The sequence below is a fragment of the Polyergus mexicanus genome, unplaced genomic scaffold (genome assembly GCF_030449975.1).
Source record: "Polyergus mexicanus isolate NDT 795.1 unplaced genomic scaffold, iyPolMexi1.0 SCAF_20, whole genome shotgun sequence".
Lineage (NCBI taxonomy): Eukaryota > Metazoa > Arthropoda > Insecta > Hymenoptera > Formicidae > Polyergus > Polyergus mexicanus.
The window spans coordinates 4,250,177-4,274,469 of record NW_027223340.1 but is presented as its reverse complement, the minus strand read 5'-3'; the positions used below and the strand labels follow the sequence as shown (position 1 = coordinate 4,274,469).

Below are 24,293 nucleotides of genomic sequence, written 5' to 3'. Positions count from 1 at the left end.
AGATTTATTTGAGTTTGTATCTTCACCTGTTATTTATGTGCTTGTTATCATCAAAATAAATACGTATTCCAATGTCAGTTGAGTTTACATAAGAAGCTTAACGATCAGAATATCAAGTAATAGCTAACAAGTAACATTCAGTTTAGATAGTTTGAAAAAGTTTACTTGATTACATTTAATATAAACTCGTCTATTATAAATTCTTTGTTTTTAAAAAATTGAGTGAAGACGAAAAGCAATAATGAGTGGTAACTACGTGGAAACTGGTAAGAATGTGTAAAGAAAAATTTTAAAGTAATTAAATGAGATATAATGCAATAAATTGTATTTACATATTTTCTTATATGGATTTTCATATATTTTTCCGTCGAATATTTTATCTTTATAATTCATAGAATATTATATTTTTCTAATTTTTTACGATTTTTCGCGATCTCCCAAGTATGCGAATTATCCATCTTATAAACACTTATTATTTGTATTTTATGGTATGTGCAGTACTGGGACCTATGAAAATGTCCAAACTCGGCACAACATTAACGCACGAGTACTTAGTAAACGATTTTTCCACTCTCCACAGTCATTCTTCGGAACCAATATATGATTTTAAATCTTCTTCTTTACAGAATTTCGGATATGTTAAGCAGTATCCGTAAGTAAAATTAGAATATCTCTCGCATCTCAGAATTTTTCTCTAAACGTACATGTCCTAAACTTCAAGTTCATAATATATGTTTAAATGATAGATGTTTGTGTGGATATGTGTCGAAATAATATACAAAAAAAAAAAAAAAGTTTATAATATCAATATAAGAAAAGTCAATTTTTTTATATGACATTCTTCAATGATAATAAAGTAACATTTTAAATGTAACTTAACAATTAGATCAATGTTTTACAAATTTCATAATGTTCGTATATGTAAAACCTCAAATAAAAATAGGCTCGTTATATTTTAACAAAACAATAAATAAATAAGGTCTATACGAGCAAAATTTGGATGAAACAATTACAATTTGTTAACGGTGGTGGTAGACGGTCACATATTCTTATAGATTAAACCTAGCGGTATGACTAATCTTGCCTCGCGCGCTATTTATGTTTAGAAGTAATAATATTTTTTGTGTGGCTAAGGAGACACAAGTTAGTGTCGAAACATCCTACAGTCTTTAGTAATTAAACAAAATTAAAAATAAAATTGTTTCATCCAAATTTTGCTCGTATATGTCTTATTTATTTATTGTTTAATATATATAATTTGTTTTTAGAACGTTTTATTTATAAAAAAAAAAATGAAATATGCATCTCAACACATGTTTTGTGAAATATTCCACTTTGTATAAAACAAATCCATATAATCTTAATTTTTACACGTTTCCTTATAATTATATGCGCATCCGCAAATTATTGAATAAATATTATTAAGAAAAATATATGTAAATATGTATTTAACGAAAAATATATATTACAAATTAGATATAGCCATCTGTATAATCTGCGGCTTAATGATGAAAACGGAATAGTTGCTACTTTTGATGATGTGAAGTTATTTAAAGAAGCTAATGGTGGAACTATCGTGGAGAAGAGCAGTTGTTCCAGTCGCAATATTAGTTTATTGAAATCGATTAGCGAGGAGACGAAAGTTAATATAATTATTGGTACAGGTATGACTGTGTACACAGTGTGTATACTATATATACTATAATAATATATATACAATATCTTTCTAAATCCTTCGCGCGTGAGACGTGTTTTTTCTCAGCGAAAATATAAGTTGAGTCAATATTTTTTGCGGTGAGGATTAAAAATAAGAGACTCTTCATATGTTAAAAAATATAAATAAATAATACACTATATATCGTTTTTAGCTAATTTTTAAAAATAAATCTTTATAAAATTTTAACTTATTACTTAATGAGTAATTATACAGAGATATTATTACAGTAAAAATTGAAAAGATGCGATAAATATGAATTATCCTCGATATTTTCGCCAGTGATTGAATGCACAACTTCTATGTATTCTCAATGATTTTTAATACGAAAATTGTCACTTTGGGATACATTGTCCAACACTCATTAACTTCTAGAATGCATTACTAAAATGTACGATAATTATATATGAGATTTTGCATAATAATCTATCCCATATTTTTGAAATCAATTTCTTATTCATAAATTAAATTATCTCAATTGACCAATAAAAATATTTTCATATGTTACAAATAAATATATTCCGATTTCTCATATTATCATTAATTATATCATTAATTATCATATATTTTTCAGGATATTATATTACTGATACAACCAATTTATTGTCTTGCACTACAACCACAGAGGAAATGTATAATCAAATGTATGATGAATTTGAAAATGGTTGTAAAAATTGTCGCGATGTGAAGCCAGCATTTATCGCAGATGGCGGCAATATTCTTCTAGGTACACGTTTACATATAAAAGAGAAAAAAATATATATGTAGAAAATATACAATTATAACGTTATTATAATTTATTTTAAGGTAGTTGCGAAATATATATCTCAGTCTCTCTCATTTATATATATATAATAATAATAATAAATCTAATTAAAATTATATCTATTAAAACATTTCTCTTATATTTTTATTATATACAGTGGCTTACAGAGATATATTCGAACAATGTGATTCATTTACAAATGAAATATAGATTGATAATTGCGTTTAAATATGAGATTCGAAAACTATATTAACTATATTATATTTATTATATGGAGAGAGAGTTTGTATTATATTTATATTTTAGATTTTGAAAAACGTGCTCTTCGTGCAATTGGCGAGTTTCAAGGGCAATATCGTTATCCCGTGAGTTTTCATCCCGAAAAAGATGTAATTCCACTTATCGAAGTAATGCGAATTTATCAAGAAGCAGGTGGACAGCCTACAGAATTTGTTATGTCTCACATGGATCGTAAGATTCACGAATTTTTTTTTTATTAACTTTAAAATAATTTGTCTATATAGAAAATATTGCTGATATATGAATTAAATAAATTTAACAGGTACAATGATGTCATGCAAAGAGGATTTAATGGAATTCATCGATGACACCAAATGTTACATTCAGTTTGATCAGTTTGGTGTGGAGTCTTCTTTCTATCAGTTTAATCCATTCATTGATATAATGTCAGATGCGCAGAGTATCAAACTTATTGCACTGCTAAAGCAAGATAATAAACTGAAACGAGTTCTCATGAGTCACGATATTCACACCAAGCATAGGCTGGTATGTATTTTTCAACATTTTTACACATAATAAATTTCATCACTTACACAATTCTGTTTTTATCTCGGCACATCACCTCTTTAATTTTATAATCTTTTTTAATACTTCTTATTATATTCTATCTTTAATTTAAAGATTAAATAATAAACAATTTAAATTAAAATTGGAATTAACCCGATATTGAGGCAGAATTAGTTATAAGCTATAAACGCCTGAAATTATTCTATTAATTTCTCAGACAGCTTTCGGCGGACTTGGATTTGCTCACATTACAAAGAATGTTGTGCCAAACATGTTAAAAAGATATTTTGATTTGCAAGACATCATTCTTATAAGAAATGAAAATCCTTACAGGTGGCTTAACCGGCTTAATCTATAATTTGCTGGATAGATCGTATCAGATGGTTGTAAAGCTCTATTATAGATTTTTTATATAAAACATAAATTGGTGAAAGGTGTTTAAATGTACTTTCTTCTTTACTGAATAATACTCTTATTTGCAACAATCTATTTTTATTATTTTCTCTCTACTCTATAATAAGCATATTATAAGTGTATTTTAAATATAAGGCAATATAAAATTCGTATTTTATTTACAAGGTACAATAATATATGACAACCTTTGGTAAGAATCAATACCTAATTGAGGGTAACTATATGTGGCTTTTTCGAACGCTACGGAAATTAGATAAGCGTACGTGACATATTTATTATTTATATTATTTCGCTCTTTAGCGAAAGAATAATTGGAACATACTATTCCATCGTACCTATAAACAAGGTACGAAAGTTATGCAAATTGGTTCAATAACACAGTGAAAATTTCTGCTTTTTCTTCTTTTTTCTTCTATCTTTTTTTTTTCAACGGAAAAATATTTAATCTCTTCTCGATCTTTTTTAATTTCTCTCTCGATAATCACAATTTCTCCTCGAATTCCGAACTTCTCACAGGATTCATAGCGATAGAGACCGTCGATACCATTGTTTTACTGAAGTCCTTTGAATAATCTGCAGTTAAAAACAAAATCTAAATGTATTTTGATGGCAATAGAACTCACATTTTTACGTCAAATGTACATAGAGAAAACAAATAATAAAAAATAGTAAAACAAACTATTTTTATATACAATACAATGAAATGTTTTTGTGAGACAATTATATACGTATGTAATGTAATACAGAAAAAAACTACATATAAAGGCTGAAAAGAAAAGATAATATCATGAAATAATTAAAAAAGAAACTATTATATATATATAATGTCTAATATTGTAGTAATTTTTTAATGAAAATTGAAAAAAATAGCTCAAACATAACACAAACCCTTTGTTATGTATTAAATTAATAATTAAACACAAGCGATAAAAAATAATATTTAAGCAAATTAAGTCAACAATAAATTTAGCGATCTACAATGAAGAAGAAATGTGAAAGATCTTATTAATATATTGTTAATTTACGATCGGAGGGATACAACACACACTAATCGACGTCGCTCGCTCGTCGTTAAGCCCCAAGAAGGAGTTAAGAAGCTGCTAGGCATAAAAAGAAATTAATGATTAAAGGATGCGATTAAGGAATTGATTAGCGCGCATACACACACAAATAATGTTTGGCCACAGATAGCGATATCAAAATGGCAATTGAACAAAGTAAGAAGCAAACTTGTGGTGCCCATGACTTACGAAGTGAGCGAGTGGTCGCGCGCTCGGTCAGAGTTTGGTGAGTGTTACCGCGTGACGTTGCTCGAAGTTACCTTGGACGTAGTCCTGCTGATGAGCCTGAAGACCACCACCCGGTGCGCTGCTGCCATACGGGGTCAAGCTCACCCTTATCCACGAGCAACCGATCGCACCGGCGTACGCCTGTCTGTACTGCTTGTTCATGATAACGTAAATGATCGGATTCACACATGACGCGAAGTACAGCAGTAGATATCCCAAAACGTGGCACTCTGAAATAATTTGATGTTCAGTGAGGTAATAACGGTGGAAGCAAACTATAGCAAATGTATCGTTAAAAGAAGATCGAGAAAAGAGAAAAAAATTGAAAGCCAATATACAGTTACTGTTATCAATGTATATAGATAAATATATTCGTACCGGGACATCTGACCTCCGCATCGGCCACCTTGACGATAGTGATCGGCAGGTAGCACGCGAGAAAACTGATGAAGATCGCTAGCACCATCTTCGTGATTCTCCACTCGCTGCGCTTCTGCTTGATTTCCTTCATGTCCCTCCCAGGTGTATGAGGCGATTTTATCGTTGGTGCGGCGTGCTTTCGCATTCTCGATTCTGATCTACAACGTCAATTACAGATTCCGATTATTATCTTCATGTGGATGCAGCAGTAAAAAACAAAGATAAACATAAAAAAAGATATATGCAAAGTCTTGAAAACGTGAATTACTTGTGCACCACCCAGAATATTTTGGTGTAACAGCCAACAATCACCACACATGGTATTAGAAACCCCATGACAAAAAGAAATGTCTTGGACGTATTACCGTGATGGTCCTTGACGATGGAGCAAGTCTCCAGATTGCGATCATAGTCGAATTTACCTAATAAAGATAGTCGTAAGCGAGTAAGTGACAAGCTATAAATAATACGTGATAAAAATAGTAAAACAAATTTTACGAATTTCATTCATTTTCTTTTATACAATAATTTTTAATACATTTTCTTTTATAAAAGAAAATGATAAGATTTGCAAAATAACAATTTTTAATGATTAATTATACAAAATTATTTAAATATTAAAATTGTTTAAATTATTTAAAAATTATTCAATTACACAAAGTGATATAAAAATAGCGACTCACCCCACACTCCTAACAGCGTAGGTATCTGCATCCCGTAAGAAAACAGCCAGCAGAAAACTATCATCGCGGCGATCCAGTATTTCTTGTAAACTTTGCTATATACGGCGTGATGCGCTATCATAATATACCTATGTAAAATCAAGATCTTCTTTTTCAGTTTTATATTGTATTTTAATTTTATTGCATTAATTTAGGAAAGATAATTCATCTCTTAGAAGCCCGATCAAATTTCAAAATAAATTAAAGTAAACCTTTTAAGTAGATTAAATACTTAAGCTTGAGAATAGAAGATAGAGACACGCACCTGTTGATAGTAATAGCTGCTACAGATAGAAGACTGACACCGACATTTCCGTACCTGAAGAAAGGCACGAAAATACAGAAGAATCGTATATCCGCCCAACCGGCATTGATGAATCTGATGGAATCGAACGGCAGCACCAGCAGACAGAACACGAAGTCCGCGACGCACAAACTATTTCATCGACATAAGTTGACTCACTTTTAATTGACGTAAATATTAACGGGAAAAAGTTGCTTTAACAAATCTTTATGCGTTTAGAAATTATTCTTTTTTTATGTAGAATGACGCGACACGTTTATATGAGATAATCACTCAACACGCAATAATGACTCATACTGTCGTTCTAGCTCTTTAAACGCGTGTGCGAATCAGTTATTTATATCACACATATTTAAATAAAGAAATCTTTGTTGATAAATTTAATAAAATAAAGTTAGATATATAGATTGTTGTATACCTTATAATAAAAGCTGCTGCGACGTTGCGAACTTTGGGATATTTACACAGAGCAACGATCGTTAGTAGATTACCAGCTAGACCAATTATCATGATAATGATTGCCACTATTGCCGCAAAAGTTCTCAAGGGTTTCGGGAATCTGCAACAGGTAAATCAATTATAAAAACGATCCTTTTTTTGTTTATCGTGGTTGTCTTCATTGATAAGAATTGCAAATAATTTTTAATTAAATAGATTAATTAGTAATTAAAAGTATTAATATATCAATAGCTTAATTAATAATTATTCCAAAATTCAAAAAACACAATATTTTGCATAAATTAATTTTATACTGCTTTATGTCGCAGCGGTAATTAATTGATCTACTTTGTACGATGTTTAACGTTTAATTTCTTACGGTATACAAGGTATTTATTTATTTATTTCAAGATTCATTTAATCGTAATCTATTATATTAACACACACATACACATAATCGGCAAATCTAATTATACTCTCGTATATTATAATTCGCGCGAATATTTTTTTATCTCTAATTTTAACTTGTATATATTTATTTACTTATGTCACACACAAAATGTGTGCAATATAAGTATAATCCCACACTCATATAATATAAATAACAAATTATATATTATATTATAAAATTATGTAATATAATTCTCCCAACAGGTACATTTTGACGTTGATGGGAGGGTTTAGTACCTGGAAAGTTTATCCTGAAAAGGAAGCTAAGTAATGCTATAAAAGCATTGTCACAAGTCGCAAAAAACTCATACATATGTAATGAGCGCACATTAATGCATTTTAATCGGTTTTCAACGTATCGCATAGTTCGTCGAGTTCCCATACAACACTAAAGCTTGCAACAACATTGCTGCAACATTGCAATATTGCATATTGCAGTTTAATGTTGCAGAAATATTGCAAAGACATTATTTTACAATATAATTTCAGCAATGTTACAGCAACATTACGAAAATATTCCAAAAAAAGTATTCAATAATCGCTAGTTCATTTGTTTACCGCTATGCGGCGCATGTTGCGCTATCTATCCCGCATTTAATTTTTAGTCACGCTGATTATATAAAGTTTACGAAGAGCGGCTAATAAGATTAAAGATATAATAATTATTTTTATTAGTTTAAGTTGTATGATATGACCCCAACACGGAGAATTCAGACATTGGACTAAGAATTCTTTTAATAGTTTCCGTTCTTATATAAAATCAAAAATTTGATAATAATTTTCTAATATGCAAGATACTTCAGATTTTAATAAATAAATTTTGAGATTATATAAAGACGAAAGAGATGTGAAAAAACTCATTGTATGCGTAAATCCACCACAATCTGTTTGCATCCGGATATCTGAATACAATATTTAGGATACAAAGAAATTGCAAATTTACACAATTGCAAATTGAGTTTTTTCTTATTTCTCTTAGATACTCTCTGTCACTGAAGGAAGTCGAATGTGTAACCAAAAATTTACATTTTATAATTTCGTTATTATTATAATACAGAAAATCTATATGTATATAGTGTGTACACTAGATGCTGACTCTTATATTCCTAATTTCTTATTATTTTTTTTTCATGTTAAGAATATTATGTCGATAAATATATATAAAGCATTATTGCATATATATTATATTGCTATGTTGCTGCAATATTATATTGCAATATTTCTGTAGGCGGACATTTTACTGTTGCTGTAATATCATATACGTTGCAGCAACATTTCGCAATGTTTCTGCAATGTTGCAATCTTGCAGAAAAATGTTGTTGCAATGTTGTTGCAATCTTGCGGTGCTGTATGGGTTTTTACGTGATATTTCAATTTTGCTCTAACAAGCGATTGGGTTTAAATTAATTAAAATTTGATCGATTGCCCAATAAGAGCAGAATGGGATCGTCTTCGTTTAGTTCCACCGCGTCTCTTGTCTCACACACCATACATATATCTTCATATGTAGTCGAACGGCTTTCTTTTCTTTTATATTTTGAAGACATATGTTTCGCTTTGACGAGTTGCGTAAAACCAACTTAGCACAATTTCTATGATAATGCTTATAAGCTGCTATGATATCATAACAAATAGTATCTAAGCAGTAATTCGAGTCACTCTGAGAATCGGATGTGTTATAAGACAAGAGTCGGGTCGAACATTATTTGCGTCGATTCTATCCATCGATTTCATTTTTGTTCGCTTTTCGTGCTCGAAATTTTTTCGTTAATTTAAATTTAGGAGTACCATGCAAACATTGTGCCCCAAAATTCACTGCCAGAAAGAATACTAGAAATCTATAATATAAGTTACGTAAACTATAGATTTCCAGTATCGGCAGTGAATTTTGAAACACAGCCAAAGTGTGGCAGTGTTTCAAGTGCGGGAATGTCGTGTAAAGTGATATAATAAACTGAATGAATTTTTCGCGAGTGAATTGTACGAATTGCATGAACTTTTTATGAATACAATATGTGAATTAACGAATTCTAACGACCTTAACAATTCTGACAATTTGAAAAGAGGGAGAGGTTTCTAGGAGAGGCATCGGACAATTGATGACAATTTGATGGATATTGTGACTGAAATATTTCAAAAATATGCTTTAAAAAGATCAACGTACCTTGACAATTCTGCATCGACGATAGCATTTTGCGTGGCGTTATCCATGACATGGGGCAACCACGTAGCCGTATTATCCATTGTACCAGCCATGCCAAACGTGTCGAGATTCTGATTCAACAATTCCATTTGGCCTCGATCGACCTCGAAGCCTTGTACGAACAAAAAAAAAATAGAATTAAATATTTGATCTGTATTCTCCTCGGTAAGTGACTAAAGCAAATGATTAACAAATAATATATTTTATGAATACAAACATTTTTGATAAAAAATAACCGAAACAACGATTTTTTAAATTAGTAATTAGTATATTTACCGCTATCTGTCACTCAACTGATTTACTTTCGAAATCAGAAAGACATTCAGCGAGAACAGAATTGATAGAAATAAACCGCTCGTTCTTTTCGCGATGATTATTAGTAGGCATGTCCGGGATCAATTATTAACGCGAGATACAAAACAGATAGATGTGAAATTTCCGAGGAGGAAACCACGATCTAAAATTCCGGTACGCACGGTAAAATCGTTTCGATATAAAGCGGATGCGACGATGCTTGTTTTACGATTGTTTCCTGAATTGCGACAGAAAAACACGCATTGCAGCGCATTAATATACCGTTCGTCGTATTATGATTCATCTATTAACATTTTTATAGAGAGTTTCAATATATAACAGAAAAAAAATATATTTTATAATTTATTAAAAAATAAAAAGTAATTATAAAAACTCTTATAAAGATTATATAAGATTACAATATATATTTATGTATCTTATCAATATAAACCTAAAGTTGCTGAAGACTTTAGAATCCACAATAGCGGTTGTCTGATAACGCGTAGGACGTTTGACATTTGCGTTATGCAAATACATATCGCGTGCGCAAGGCGCATTAAAATAATTCCCCGACGTGCACAATGGTTGGAGAATTACGTTAAGGAAAGGAGACTAAGAATTTATTATTATTTATGAGCGCCACCGACGGAAACAGGTCGTCTGGAGGATTTATAGAAGATAATACTCCAGACGCTTTCAGACAATGATGCTTCTCTGATTCTTCGACATCCTTCCATGTGCTTGAATATATTTAAACACTTTACTTTCATTTTATTTGGAAAATACAAATTTGAAACTGACCGACATTTTGGAATCGAAATATTTATCGGAATATATATATCAACATTTAGAAATTTACAATTCACAATATATATGATGTTCTTTTTTTCGCTCCTTATAATTTATAAATAATCTGAATCGTAGTCACAACCCATACAGCACTGAAGCTTGCAACAACATTGCTGCAATATTGCAATATTGCATATTGTAGTTTAATGTTGCAGAAATATTACAAAGACATTATTTTACAATATAACTTTAGTAATGTTACAGCAACATTCCAAAAATATTACAAAAAAAGTATTCAATAATCGCTAGTTCATTCGTTTACCACTATGCGGCGCATGTTGCGCTATCTATTCCGCTTTTAATTTTTAGTCATGATGATTATATAAAGTTTACAAAGAGCGGCTAGTAAGATTAAAAAGATATAATAACTATTTTTATTAGTTTAAATTGTATAATATAACCCCAACACAGGGGACTCAGACATTGGACTTAAGAATTCTTTTAATATAGTTTCCATTCTTATATAAAATCAAAAATTATTATATATATCAAATTTTGTATAAGAATGGACAAACATGCAAAAGATACTTCAGATTTTAATAAATAAATTTTGAGATTATATGAAGACAAGAGAGATGTGAAAAAACTTGTTGTATGCATAAATCCACTACAATCTTTTTGCATATCTGAATATTTCCTATATAAAGAGATTGTGAATTTACAAAATTGCAAATTGAGTTTTTTCTGATTTCTCTTAGATACACTCTCTGTCACTGAAGGAAGTCGAATGTGTACCGAAAAATTTACAATTTATAATTTCTTTATTATTATAATACAGAAAATCTATATACACACTAAATCCTGATTCTTATAAGCCTAATTTCTTATTATTTTTTTTCATGTTAAGAATATTATGTCGATAAATATATATAAAGCATTATTGCATATATATTATATTGCTATGTTGCTGCAATATTATATTGCAATATTTCTGTAGGTGGCCATTTTACTGTTGCTGCAATATCATAACAACGTTGCAGCAACATTTCGGAATGTTTCTGCAATGTTGCAATCTTGCAGAAAAATGTTGCTGCAATGTTGTTGCAATCTTGCGGTGCTGTATGGGAACACCAAATAGTTGCAATTACTAAACAATCATTATAGATCACCAGTATATGAGTCACTTACGTTATTAAAACATGTGTGACACGCGGTATTAGAAACTCAGAAGGAGCACGTATCAATTTCCTGTAATGTGGATAATTTCTAGATACTGATATTATTATCAGGGCTTATTAAATTTTTAACAAATTTTCTATTTAAATTAATTTTATTTAAAATTACACATATGTATTGTATATATACATATAAAATCTCAATTTGTATAATTTTTATATTATATTTTTCTGTGGTAGTTTTATAAAAAAACTTCTGTGAATTCAGAATTGTATAAATTTATTTATTGATCAGCGATCGTCATCTATATGTAAACACATGTTGCAAAGGGTGCGCTGGATTTAGTAAACTGAGGTTAAACTGCAGTGCATTAACCCCGATTGAGTTTAATTAGGGGAAATTAACGGACACCCGGTACTAGGCGTCCCCTTGTGCGACAAAAAAAAACGATCAAAGCTACGGAAGACTATGGGAACGCACCAACGCGTCGCGTCGGTTGCGTCGTTGTTTTGCTTTATATATATCTTGTCCTCACAAATGTTGAGAAAATAGTTTGATATTATCGCGCTTTATTGAATAATTAATTATATTATTAAATAAATTCTTACGAAATTGTATTAAATATAGGAAGAGCTCGGAGAAGTCAAGAAGAAAAACCGCAATCAAATCTAAAAGTTTTAATTAAATTATAATTTATATATGTTTGGAAAATATATACTTAAAATTATTTATAAAATATAAATAATATGTGTAACAAAGAATTTATATGTTAAGGTTTAAGTGTTGCTTTATTTTTTTCTTAAATTAAAAAAATTATATATTAGTTATTTATTTTTATTATATTATTATATATAAAAAGTAGACATTGGTCGAGCATAATCGAGTGTAATTAAGTGTAATCGATTATTTCGAACCTGTATGAAATCTAAACGGCACGAATGACTGATTCGAGAAGGGCGTGACTTTTATATCAACTTGATAAGCAAAATTAATCGGCCGCACGTCAACGGAAGAAGACGCGATGTGAAACCGCGAACATTATTTTTTATTCCGTGGAAGTCCTCGGTGATGAACTGACGTCATTGAATGATTTCCGTGTTAATCACGCGACGAATGGCAATGAATGAGTCAAGTTGAGTCACGGTGAAAGCACCTAGATCGAGTCGGTGCGAGTTGTCGATGCGTTGTCGACTGGCATCTCGTTGTATAATCAAGCATCTTTCCAATCAAGAGTGCTCCTTAATTCTTTGTTTGAATAAATTTATATTTATCACAGGCCTATCGAGCGAGATTTTATACAGTCAACTCCGATATAAATTAACATCGATAATATCGATAGCGTCGATCGTATTATATACCCGTGTCGTATTATTTATTCAGCTTTGTCTTTCCGATACCCATTAAAAAACTGAGTACATATTTAATTATGTAAATCGCCTGAATTAAAATTAAATATTGCGAAGCGCAATCTTTATATCAACGCAAAAAAATATACATAAGTATATAAACAGTAACATAAATTTCTTTTATTTAAATTCGTTACGCGATTTCTTGCATATTTTTTATATTTTTTTTACAATATAAACAATCACAATATATAAATAACGAAGGCGAAAAGATAATGTATATATATATATATATATATATATATGACTTGAGTGCAAGATTGTTGAAAGTCGCGATCGAGACGCTACTACTCTCATATCCCACCCACGAGAGCACCACGTGGTGTGGATGTCAAACGTCTGCACTTACGGTACAAAACATGTGTCGTGCTATTCATACTGTGCATTTAGCGCTAAATACGCTGTAGTTAAGACATGCCCTTTATCGGCTCATTTAACGTGTTTCTCTCATGAATTTTTATGTGAAAAACTATATAGAGAATTATAATTTATTGCAAATTTTCTTAAAACTAATATCACAAACTAAGACTTAATAATTTAATAAAAATTTTGAAATATTAAGAAATTTATATTTTTCACTTGAAAAGATTAATTAGTTTTGCGAAATAAATGTTTATAATATTTTTTTATTATACATATATAAGCTTTATGTAAAATTAAAAATTGCTTTCGAGTGAAATATGTGTATTTGAAAATCTACTTTTACATTAATTCTTGGTATAGTCCAGCTAATTGAATACTACTCCACCCATCACAATTATCTCCATGTCACGTTTCTAAATTGCCTTGGGACTTTGCTACGGTTTTTTGCTCCGTTCTCGGCGTTGGTCCCTCAGAATCCGGCAGACCAACTTGACATCGACAGAATTTACACGAGCGAAAAATATAATGACAGTTTTTTAAAAAATCATTTCTTCAAATATTTGAATAATTATTTCTTTCGCATACTTTTTTATTTCTTTTTTTAAAGAAAGAAAATTTTGGCCGATTAACTTCTATAGAAATTAAATTAAGAATCTAAATAGAAGAAGAATATCTAAATAAGAGAAAGAGAGAATAAAAGAATGATAATTGTCACTTACCGCTTGTCAATTCTTGTTACTTTAAACCAGTCATACATCCGTCAACGTGATAGATAACGGAGAGGCGGAAAGACTTTTGTTGAGTAAAGAATACGACCGAGGAATGTGAAAATTCTCAATGTCCTTCCGCTTAAACGCGTCCTTGCATATGTCTTCCTCACCAGAAATGATCAGAGTCGTTTTACAATGTCAGACTGAGTATTTAAGCGTTGCTTCTTTGGAAAAAGAAGGTTCGATAATTCTTATCGATCGTCTAATTATTAAACGTGCATCACAAGATATGTATAAAGTCTTTGTTGATGACTCTTAATGACTAGAACATTTATTTAATATCTTTTTGATCTATCATTAAATGATTTTCTTTTCTTCTTCTCTTTAGGTATATCTTTTCTCCAATTTTATTATAATAATTTAACTTTACCAAATATGACTAAATTCTATTAGAATTCACTTGCCGTATCTAATGTATCTTCCCCTTAAAAAGATAACTTGATACCTTTGAAAAAGCCGTCGATTTTCGCTGATCGCGAAATAATTTATGTATTCACATTTCTTATTATTCACAAAGATTCACGCTTATTTTAATTAAATATTATTTCAAACTTTTATTTAAAGTCTTATTATCTTTATTGTAAATTGCGTGACATCTGTCGAACGATTACGATTTCCTTGTAACTTGGAGATTTCGACCGACTTGATTCTTCGGGACCGACTCGGAATCATACTGTCTCTCTGGGAATCTTATTTCAATTTTTTTCAAAAAATTTTCTTATTTGATCAAACCATACTCATCGTTTTGCATTTTTTCGCGGTGACTCGCGGTTTCGACTGCGCGCGATCGATTCTGCGGGGACCGGAGTTATAGCTTGGGGACCAACTGGCGCGAATCGTGTGGCGGGCACCGCGTATGCGTCAGCGTCACCATGGATAGACTGCTGCTTACCCAGCATTCCGTCAGATTGTACACACGCTAGATACGGGCCCCGCGGGTAGGCGGCCACGGGAGAAGGAGGTGATGAAGAAAGAGCGAGAGAGAGAGGGAGAGAGATAATGCGGGGGAGAGCAGCTCAATGACGATGCGAGAGCACATCTGCACCCAAGATCCGGGGACCCGGTTGACCCTTCCGTTGTGACACAACATGCTGTTCCTTTGTAAATTTGCACGGAATGTGCTGCAATTGCGATACGCCACGTTCTTTTGTTCGTTTCGCGTAATCAGGATAAGAGCGATGTATATGTATACGTATACCTATATCTATATTACAAGCGATCTTGATATCCATCGCTCATTTTTTTTAAATTTTCGCCTAACATGCAGGATGAATTTAAAAGATATCATAATATAAAAGAATTTTATACCCGTATTCATAGTCCGTCCTTGAGGAATAAGGATTCCTTGTTCCTCGTTCCACGTTTCATAAACTTTCCTTGACCGAACAAGGAATCTTATTGGCTCCCTTATCTCAAGGAAGATCACGAGCTTCCTCGAGGAGTGACGCGACCTTTTTAGCAGACGATACGCAGAATATAACCAAATATAACCTCCAAAAGTTAGTTTCGTTACATTTGTGGTTTTGTGGTTATTTGTTGTCGCGCTCTCAAACTGAAAGTGTATAAAGGAAAAAGGGATAATGGACAATGAATTTTTAAATGATTCTGACGATGGATTTGAAGACGAAAATCTAGAGAATCGGATTCTGTGGCGGATTCCGAAAAGATACATTCGCGATTGGGAAAATCCCGTGGAATATTTTGAAGATGCGAAAAAATTTTCATATGTATTATATGAAATTAGTTGCAGGCAGCATAAAACAGTGCTGCCTCCAGTCGGTCACTAAAAATCCCTAAAATATTCCTTCCTTCTGAAAGGGAGACTCGAGGTCCATCTATGAAACAAGGTAGACTTGCAGATTCAAGGAATCCTTCATGGAGGCTTCCTCCGTCCTTAAAATAAGGAAGGACTATGAATACGGGTATTAGTCTCAATTCTTTTTTTATCAAATAGAGAGTTAAAAAAATTTCGAGATAAAATCTTTTTTTTTTATCTATAAGTAATTTCCATTTTGATGATTTCTATTTACATAAAATTTTAATTAAGAGTGTACATTATAAAAAAAATGTTAATAATTGCAAGTAATTAGGTAGAAGACAAAATGTTTTATATATTTGGCATATATATTGCGTAGCTATAAATTAACTTATCGTAATTAATAAATGGAGGGAAATCAAGGTGCGGGCGAATTATCGTATTTGGCAATTTCGCGCGAGAGCTTGTAATCGAGTAACCGCGAGCCGATAAAATCGTCGCTCTTAATGCACGGTATTTATTACTTAAGCAATCGAAGACATGGCGAGAATGAATTAGACTTAACAAAGTGGAACCGACCGGCCGCGTTAATTGGAATGACTGAATCGAACATCTCGCTGGATTCATATACAATAGAGGCGACCCGCATCCAACTGCCTATAATTATTCGAAATTAACATGATTTTTTCGAATCTCTCGCTCTTTAAATGTTTTTTAGACATGCTATTCTGTGTTAAGATAGCATCGGCATAAGTACAATAGATCTATTCCAATCAAATGTAATGTTAATTAAGTATGTAATAATTAATAATATGTGATTGTATGTGTGCGGCGTCCTAGATTTGCCGGATGTTCTTCCGGCGTGCCACAGATATACTAGATGAGAAATTAAATATATCAATAGCCCCATATAATAATTACGTGTTGAGAATTAAAAAAAATTGTCAATTTACGATAATGAATAAAAAGTATTAATTTTCAATTAACTGTTAGCCAAAGAGAAATATTTCGCTGAGAAAACATTAATTTTAGAAATTGTCTAAAGAATCCATTGTTAAATAATACAATAATATGGTAAAAAAAGGAAGACACATATGTTACAAATTATTTACATAATTTCTCGTATGATTTACTGATTATTAATTTTAATTTCTAATTTTCCATAATATTAATCATCGTTATATTATTAGATGATTTTAAGGTTACACATTTTTTTATGAATTCTACTAATTTAAAATTAAAATATATTAAAAAAACACGAACGATTAATTATTGTATCTTACAATATATATTTTTATGATAACATTTTTCTTATCTTCTTTAGATGCAAGCAATTGCCCAGAGATCTCGACATTCCCTAAATTCGGACAGACAGCAAACCGGAGAAACGCACTTCCAACTCGCTCGCTTCCGCTTGCGGGCGGTTCGTACACAGCTGGAGACTCTTTCCCCTTGCACTGAATGACTACTACTAACAAAATGCAATTATTTTTAAAAAGGATGTAGAGAGACATACACGCGCGTAGCAGTTTCCAGGGGACGGTGTGCTCCGATCAGGCACGTAGGTGCTTTATCTAGTAGACCGTAAGTGCCATATCGACGATGGGGACGACATGGGGCTGAATGGCCCCGTTTAATATTTTCGCTATCGCGTTGTCGGGAGCGACGTGCTATAAATTGTTTATAATAAAGCTGATGATCGAGGCCCTCATTCGGTACTTATTTGATTTTGTGAAACGTGATTGATATTTCTCATAATATATGTCAAATCTTGAAAAGAAATTGTTCCTAGTTTACGATAATGTCTTTTACTTATTGTTAGATAAATGTTCAGTATTTTTAATTTAAATTGATTGGAAACATAATATAAGAATAAAAAATTCTCGAAAATTTTTGAAGTTTATTAAACGTACTTATTAAAACGACACATGTACATTTAATAATTAATACAAGAATTAATAGAAGCAGATAACGAGATTAGAAACACCGGCGCCACAAAGATGATCTTCCAATTCGACGCAACTAAATCGATCTGCAAGAAGAAACTCCCCTATCGTGAGGGAGGAGTCGAATTTGGCGCAGACGCCGCTTCGGTGAAAAGCATACTCTTGTGTACACGAATCTTGCTAATAATTCCGCCAGTACATTCGCGAAGTTTGCCAGACGCGTTTCATTCTGTTTCATCACATCTCCGACAATTTCATTCTGTGCCTTTACTGCTACAGATTTTGAAAAATAAATTTGAGTAATTATTATCATAAAAACGTCTCTTCGTTCAATTTTCGCTATCTCAAGTCTGTTGCATTGCTAATATAAAAATATTGCAATAAAGTAATTGCAAGTAAAGTTTATAGAGTTATCCAGAAGAGAAAGATATAGTGACTCTGCAATGCCAAGATCAAGATGAGAGTCGATAAGAAGAAGAACGAGTTAAAGGCACAAATAACGTTATACCGATGTCAAAGGCAATGAGAAATGTTTTGAAGCACTACTTCATTGCCATCGATAAATCAAAAATTTATTTCTCACTTTTGTAAACGTAAGTGCAGCTTACTTAAAAAAAAAAAGAAAAAAAAACAAAGAGAAACTTAGAATTTTTATTCCAAGATGATAATTATCCCTTACTAAAAAAAATATATTAAAAAATCTTGTCATTATATTTGTGATACTTTTTATGACAATTTTATATTTCATTCGCAAATATTTTAATATACATACAATATGTATTAGTCTAATTTGCATACAAATGCTAATCTGTTGCTTGGCGACAATTTGCTGAAGACTGCCAGCTGACCATCGATGATCCGCGAGACTATGGATTCGTTCGAAACATAGAAACGCCTGAAAGTTTACGCTCGGATGAAAGAGTTTATCGTCTCGGCGAAAATAGATCTCTCAGTTCCTCTCTTCGATGCTCGGTTCGTCGTCGGAAGAAAAAAAAGAAATGATGGGTCCAACAGGCGTATACGCGCAAATCACGTAGATCGTTTGTGCGTAAAATTCGCGCCTCCGGGATGGCAAAATGCATGTGTCAGCTGTTAAACGGGCTTTGCAAAAGAGAAATTGAGATAGAAAACATAAATAAAATAAAATGAATACATTCGCGTATATATCTTTAAATCACCTGTCAAATCTTTTCAAAAATAAAGATGTGTAATTAAATGAAGAATTTGCGTGATTTGATTTTTGTGAAAGCAACAAAATTACTTAATTATACTACAACGATAATTGTCGATTATACTTATAATGAAAAGATATCATCCTAGATTTTTTTTTGCAGAGTCTATATACGATAGATAAAATAAAAATCTATATAAAATACAAACATCGGTATTATATTATTATCAAGATCATTATTTTGCAAATTGTGAAATAAATTGTCATGATTCTATCTATCTACGGCCCTGACCACTACTGGCATTCACAGACTCGGCGAGAGTTCGGCTTTCTTTCAGATGCTAGAGTATTGGTGGATGGCGAACAACGAAACTGGACGCAATGGCAGCGACGACGTGGCGATCGAAGAGGTGCTGCAGAATCCAGGATTAGTGATCCTCTTTGTCGGCTATCCACGGTGGCTATTGTACTTCGCTGCCACCTGTTGTATTATCTTTATGTTAATCGGCATCCCGGGAAATCTCATTACGGTGATCGCATTGTTTCGCACCAAAAAGGTCCGTAATTATATAGCTATAGTATTCTAACATCATGTGACAATAATTAATAGGCTAATATTAAAAAAAGAAAATAAAAAAGAATTATTTGAATGTTAAATTCAAACTGAAAGTTGATTGATTAGTCAATATAATTTTCAAATAATTTTGATATTGATATCAAGATGATTTTGATAAAAAGACAATGATATAAATTAATGTACTAAAAAATAGATAATCCGAACCCATACAGCACTGAAGCTGGCAACAACATTGCTGCAACATTGTAATATTGCATATTGCAGTTTAATGTTGTAGAAATATTGCAAAAACATTATTTTACAATATAACTTTAGCAATGTTACAGCAATATTCCGAAAATATTACAAAAAAAGTATTCAATAATCGCTAGTTCATTCGTTTACCACTATGCGGCGCATGTTGCGCTATCTATTTCGCATTTAATTTTTAGTCATGATGATTATATAAAATTTACAAAGAACGGCTAGTAAGATTAAAAAGATATAATAACTATTTTTGTTCATTTAAGTTTTAAGTCATATGATATGATCCCAATACAGGGGCTCAGACATTGGACTAAGAATTCTTTTAATAGTTTCCATTCTTATATAAAATCAAAAATTTGATAATAATTTTATAATATGCAAAAAAGATACTTCAGATTTTAATAAATAAATTTTGAGATTATATAAAGACAAGAGAGATGTAAAAAAACTCGTTGTATGCGTAAATTCACCACAATCTTTTTGCATCCGGATATCTGAATATTTCGAATACAAAGAAATTGTGAATTTACGTAATTGCAAATTGAGTTTTTTTTTATTTATCTTAGATATTCTCTGTCACTGAAGGAAGTCGAATGTGTACTGAGAAATTAACATTTTATAATTTCGTTATTATTATAATACAGAAAAACTATATACACGCTAGATCCTGACTCTTATAGGCCTAATTTCTTATTATTTTTTTCATATGTTAAAGATATTATGTCGATAAATATACATAAAGCGTTATTTTGCATACATATTATATTGCTATGTTGCTGCGATATTATATTGCAATATTTCTGTAGGCGGACATTTTACTGTTGCTGCAATGTCATAACAACGTTGCAGCAACATTTCGGAATGTTTCTGCAATGTTGCAATCTTGCAGAAAAATGTTGCTGCAATGTTATTGCAATCTTGCGATGCTGTATGGGAAATGTCTATATCAAACACATACTACAATAAATAATACGCTTTTATAGAAAATCTGTAAAAATTGTTTCGCGTTGCCCACGATTTTCGTGACTTACACGGAAAGGGACTTACAATTAGTATACCACAATGAATTCGTGTTATACTCAAGACGTGCTTCAATTGCTTGAGTTTCCGGTACTTACTGTGCTTACGCACAGAAATCTTAAAAGCCGTCCGAGTGATTTACCTCGAGTCTCATTATACCTCTTTCGTTCTACGAAACGTTAATCTTAGCAACAATGAGTAAGGACGTTAAATTGGACAGAATATTTCTCAATTGTAAGTGCTTGGTTCATAATTTTTTCAAAACATAGATTCTATTATTTATCTTATTTTATATGTATATTATATTTTGTACGCTGCATTATAGTATAATTTTTAAATTCTATCTAACAATTAAATCACAATCGCTCAAAGTTAATATTTTAGAAAATATTTCTTTATTTACAATAAGATATATTTTTTAACTTTATAATACATACGTACTTTTATAAGTATATATGTAAATAAATAGAGCTTTATATTCTCTCTCTCTCTCTCTCTCTCTCTCTCTCTCTCTCTCTCTCTTTTGTAATAATATTAAATAAATTTTAAGTATTGCTTTTATTATTCCAGAAAATTATTTCGAATTATAAAAAAGATTAATTTTATTATGTAATAAAATGTCATGTTTTGTTTCTGGTAAATAATCGAAAATGTGACACAAATCGATGAACGCAGGTTGTCGGCACGATTCTATAACAAACGAGTCCTCTTGATAAAGTCAACCATCAATGAGTTAAATTTAGAATATATTACGCGGAACTGCGTGCATACACAATCGTGTGTTTGCATGAAAGTTCACGTACTTCGATATAATCGACTAGCTAGAATTAAATCAGGAAATTTCCATCAATTTTATTGTGTTTGCTCCATGGAATTTGGAAGAGTTTATTCGGCAAGCTATGTAAATTAATTTTCACGTCTACAAACTTTCTCGTTATATTATTTGTATATCAATGAATCGACACGTTAATCATAATCGATAATCAGATAATTTTAAACGCGATTTGTAAATACAGCATTTTGAGCACGATTAATAAATTTGTTAAACGGTTTATATTTGTGTAGGTGTGGAACTAAATATATAATTTTATTATTCTACAATTCTTCATATAATTGTTTTGCAATATTTTAATTTTATTGCAGCTAAAGAACGCCACCGCGGTCTTCATCATGAATCTCTCGATATCAGATTTGATGTTCTGCTGCTTTAATCTACCGCTCGCAACTTCCACATTCTGGCATAGTTCGTGGTTGTACGGACCACTTCTCTGTCGATTGTTTCCGCTGTTGAGATACGGCCTCGTTGCGGTCAGCCTCTTCAGCGTTCTCGCAATCACGATCAATCGCTACATCATGATCGGCCATCCTGGTCTCTATCCTACGTAAGTGTGACCTCTTTCCTCTCTCTCTCTCTCTCTCGCTGCATAGATAAAATCTAATTTTTTATAATTATTTTAAACATTAATTTAAAACACTACATTTAAATTATTATTGCATAAAAATTGATTAAATAAATAACTAAAGTTAAAAACATGTTATTAAATTTTTAAATCTTTTAATGGTCAAATATTATTTTTAGATTTTATAAAACGAAATACTTGATACCAATGGTCTTGACAATATGGATCGTCGCTTTTGGTCTGCTGATTGTCACGTGGTTCGAGAAATTCGGACGTTTTGGTTTGGATCCCGTTATCGGATCCTGCTCGATCCTGCCGGATATAAACGGGCGGAGCCCAAAAGAATTTCTCTTCTTTCTTGCATTTCTAATACCCTGTTTCGCTATTATCGTTTGCTACGCTAGGATTTTCTATATCGTTCGCGAAACAGCCTCAAAGAGCAAGGGCAGAGATAAGACCAATGTAGAACCTACGGAAACCAGCCATGATGTAAGATCTACTTATTGACATATGAGAAGATTTAGTGTTAATACAAAAAATTAATTAAATATATATATCAAAAATAAAAAAAATTAGAGAAATTGATTATTAATGAAACATTAGTCAAAACACACATTTTTGAATATCGAAATTAAAATTAAATTATTGAATTTAAAAAATTAATAAATTTAGCTTTACTCTTTTAATTCTTCTGTTCTAAACTCTAAAAATTTTATTTAATTTATTAAAATATAGTTGTGGTGTCTTATACATCATATACCGACTGAAATCTTGAGACTTGAATCTCTTTATTGATCACAATTATCATTTTGCAGCAACAGTCCATGAAGAATCAAGAGCAAGAGCTGTCTGTTCTTTGCGATCCCTCCTTATCGATGCGAGCAATTTTTCTCAATCGAGACGAAGAAATGGATCTCGAGCCATCGACATCCGTTAACGAAGATTCTTCCTGCTCCAAGCAGTCGATCCACGATCGACAAAAAACAGATTGCACGCCGAGATCGCATGTAGACAATCCAACGACGGTTATCAGCCTCGATCCAAACTTTAACAGCGACTACAACGCTCTTCATGTTGGCGCATCGGAGGACATATCATTCGTGGATGATTGCGAGGAATCGGATCTCACGGAAATGAAACTGTTTCTGAATAGAAATCAGAATGAATTGCAGCAAAAATCGTCGAGAAACTCTTGCGGGCGATTGGAGAGACTGACTAGCCGAGCATCCTTCATCCTGGAGTCGTCGCTGGCGCGACTCGCCAACGGCGATCGTTCAGATTTACCGGAAATCTTCGTGGATTCGAGATTGGATTCGCCTGCAAAGAAGACTCGCAGGATGTCAAAATTCAAGAGCGTTAGCAGGATCCGCAATGGCGAACTCGTCGTCGCACCCAGGATGTCCGCCAAAGATCGGAAACTACTGCAAATGATTCTCGTGATATTCGTGTCGTTCTTGGTTTGCTATCTACCGATCACCGTCACGAAGCTCTTTCCTGGCGCAATCGACTGGCGGGGTCTCAACATCGCCGGCTACATACTCATCTATTTGACAACCTGCATCAATCCCGTCATCTACGTCGTGATGAGTTCCGAGTACAGAAGCGCGTATAAATATGTCTTGCTGTGTAAGGGTGAGCAGATGGCAAACAAGAGGAGACTGCTGAGTTTGCTGATGCTCAGTTAAACTCATAAATGATTAATTATATAAGTAACGACAAACATAATAGATAAATAATGTGTATAATTTATGTTTGTTATATTATCTGTATGGTCAAACACTTAAAAAACTCAGATTGTTGGCGTTCATCAATGTTTTTCTTCTCGTAATCATAAAGTGTTATAATACCATCT

The 24,293-nt window shown here is 31.9% G+C and overlaps 3 protein-coding genes across 5 annotated transcripts; 2 read left to right on the top strand and 1 right to left on the bottom strand.

Moving 5' to 3' along the window:
- Positions 1-415: 415 nt before the first annotated feature.
- On the top strand, positions 416-3,668 carry LOC138941666 (phosphotriesterase-related protein-like). The gene is made up of 6 exons (XM_070311509.1): positions 416-652; positions 1,477-1,664; positions 2,289-2,441; positions 2,787-2,951; positions 3,043-3,266; positions 3,505-3,668. The coding sequence occupies exons 1-6, from the start codon at positions 444-446 to the stop codon at positions 3,643-3,645; spliced, it is 1,080 nt and encodes a 359-aa protein (XP_070167610.1). The 5' UTR covers positions 416-443; the 3' UTR covers positions 3,646-3,668.
- Positions 3,669-3,756: 88 nt separating this feature from the next.
- Moody (G-protein coupled receptor moody) lies at positions 3,757-15,188 on the bottom strand. Of its 2 annotated transcripts, none has more exons than XM_070311503.1 (9): positions 14,275-15,188; positions 9,489-9,639; positions 6,855-6,995; positions 6,398-6,568; positions 6,094-6,221; positions 5,679-5,832; positions 5,369-5,568; positions 5,023-5,220; positions 3,757-4,274 (listed from the first exon to the last, which is right to left on the bottom strand). In XM_070311503.1, the coding sequence occupies exons 2-9, from the start codon at positions 9,614-9,616 to the stop codon at positions 4,183-4,185; spliced, it is 1,212 nt and encodes a 403-aa protein (XP_070167604.1). In that variant the 5' UTR covers positions 9,617-9,639; positions 14,275-15,188; the 3' UTR covers positions 3,757-4,182. The 2 variants fall into 2 exon arrangements, with proteins under 2 accessions (XP_070167604.1, XP_070167605.1); XM_070311504.1 differs by having other exon boundaries at positions 4,184-4,274; positions 4,952-5,220.
- A 3,314-nt stretch (positions 15,189-18,502) lies between these two features.
- On the top strand, positions 18,503-24,292 carry LOC138941720 (G-protein coupled receptor moody). Of its 2 annotated transcripts, none has more exons than XM_070311587.1 (5): positions 18,503-18,620; positions 19,537-19,755; positions 22,185-22,423; positions 22,621-22,930; positions 23,257-24,292. In XM_070311587.1, the coding sequence occupies exons 2-5, from the start codon at positions 19,537-19,539 to the stop codon at positions 24,124-24,126; spliced, it is 1,638 nt and encodes a 545-aa protein (XP_070167688.1). In that variant the 5' UTR covers positions 18,503-18,620; the 3' UTR covers positions 24,127-24,292. The 2 variants fall into 2 exon arrangements, with proteins under 2 accessions (XP_070167688.1, XP_070167689.1); XM_070311588.1 differs by having other exon boundaries at positions 19,509-19,755.
- The last annotated feature ends 1 nt before the right edge of the window (position 24,293 follows it).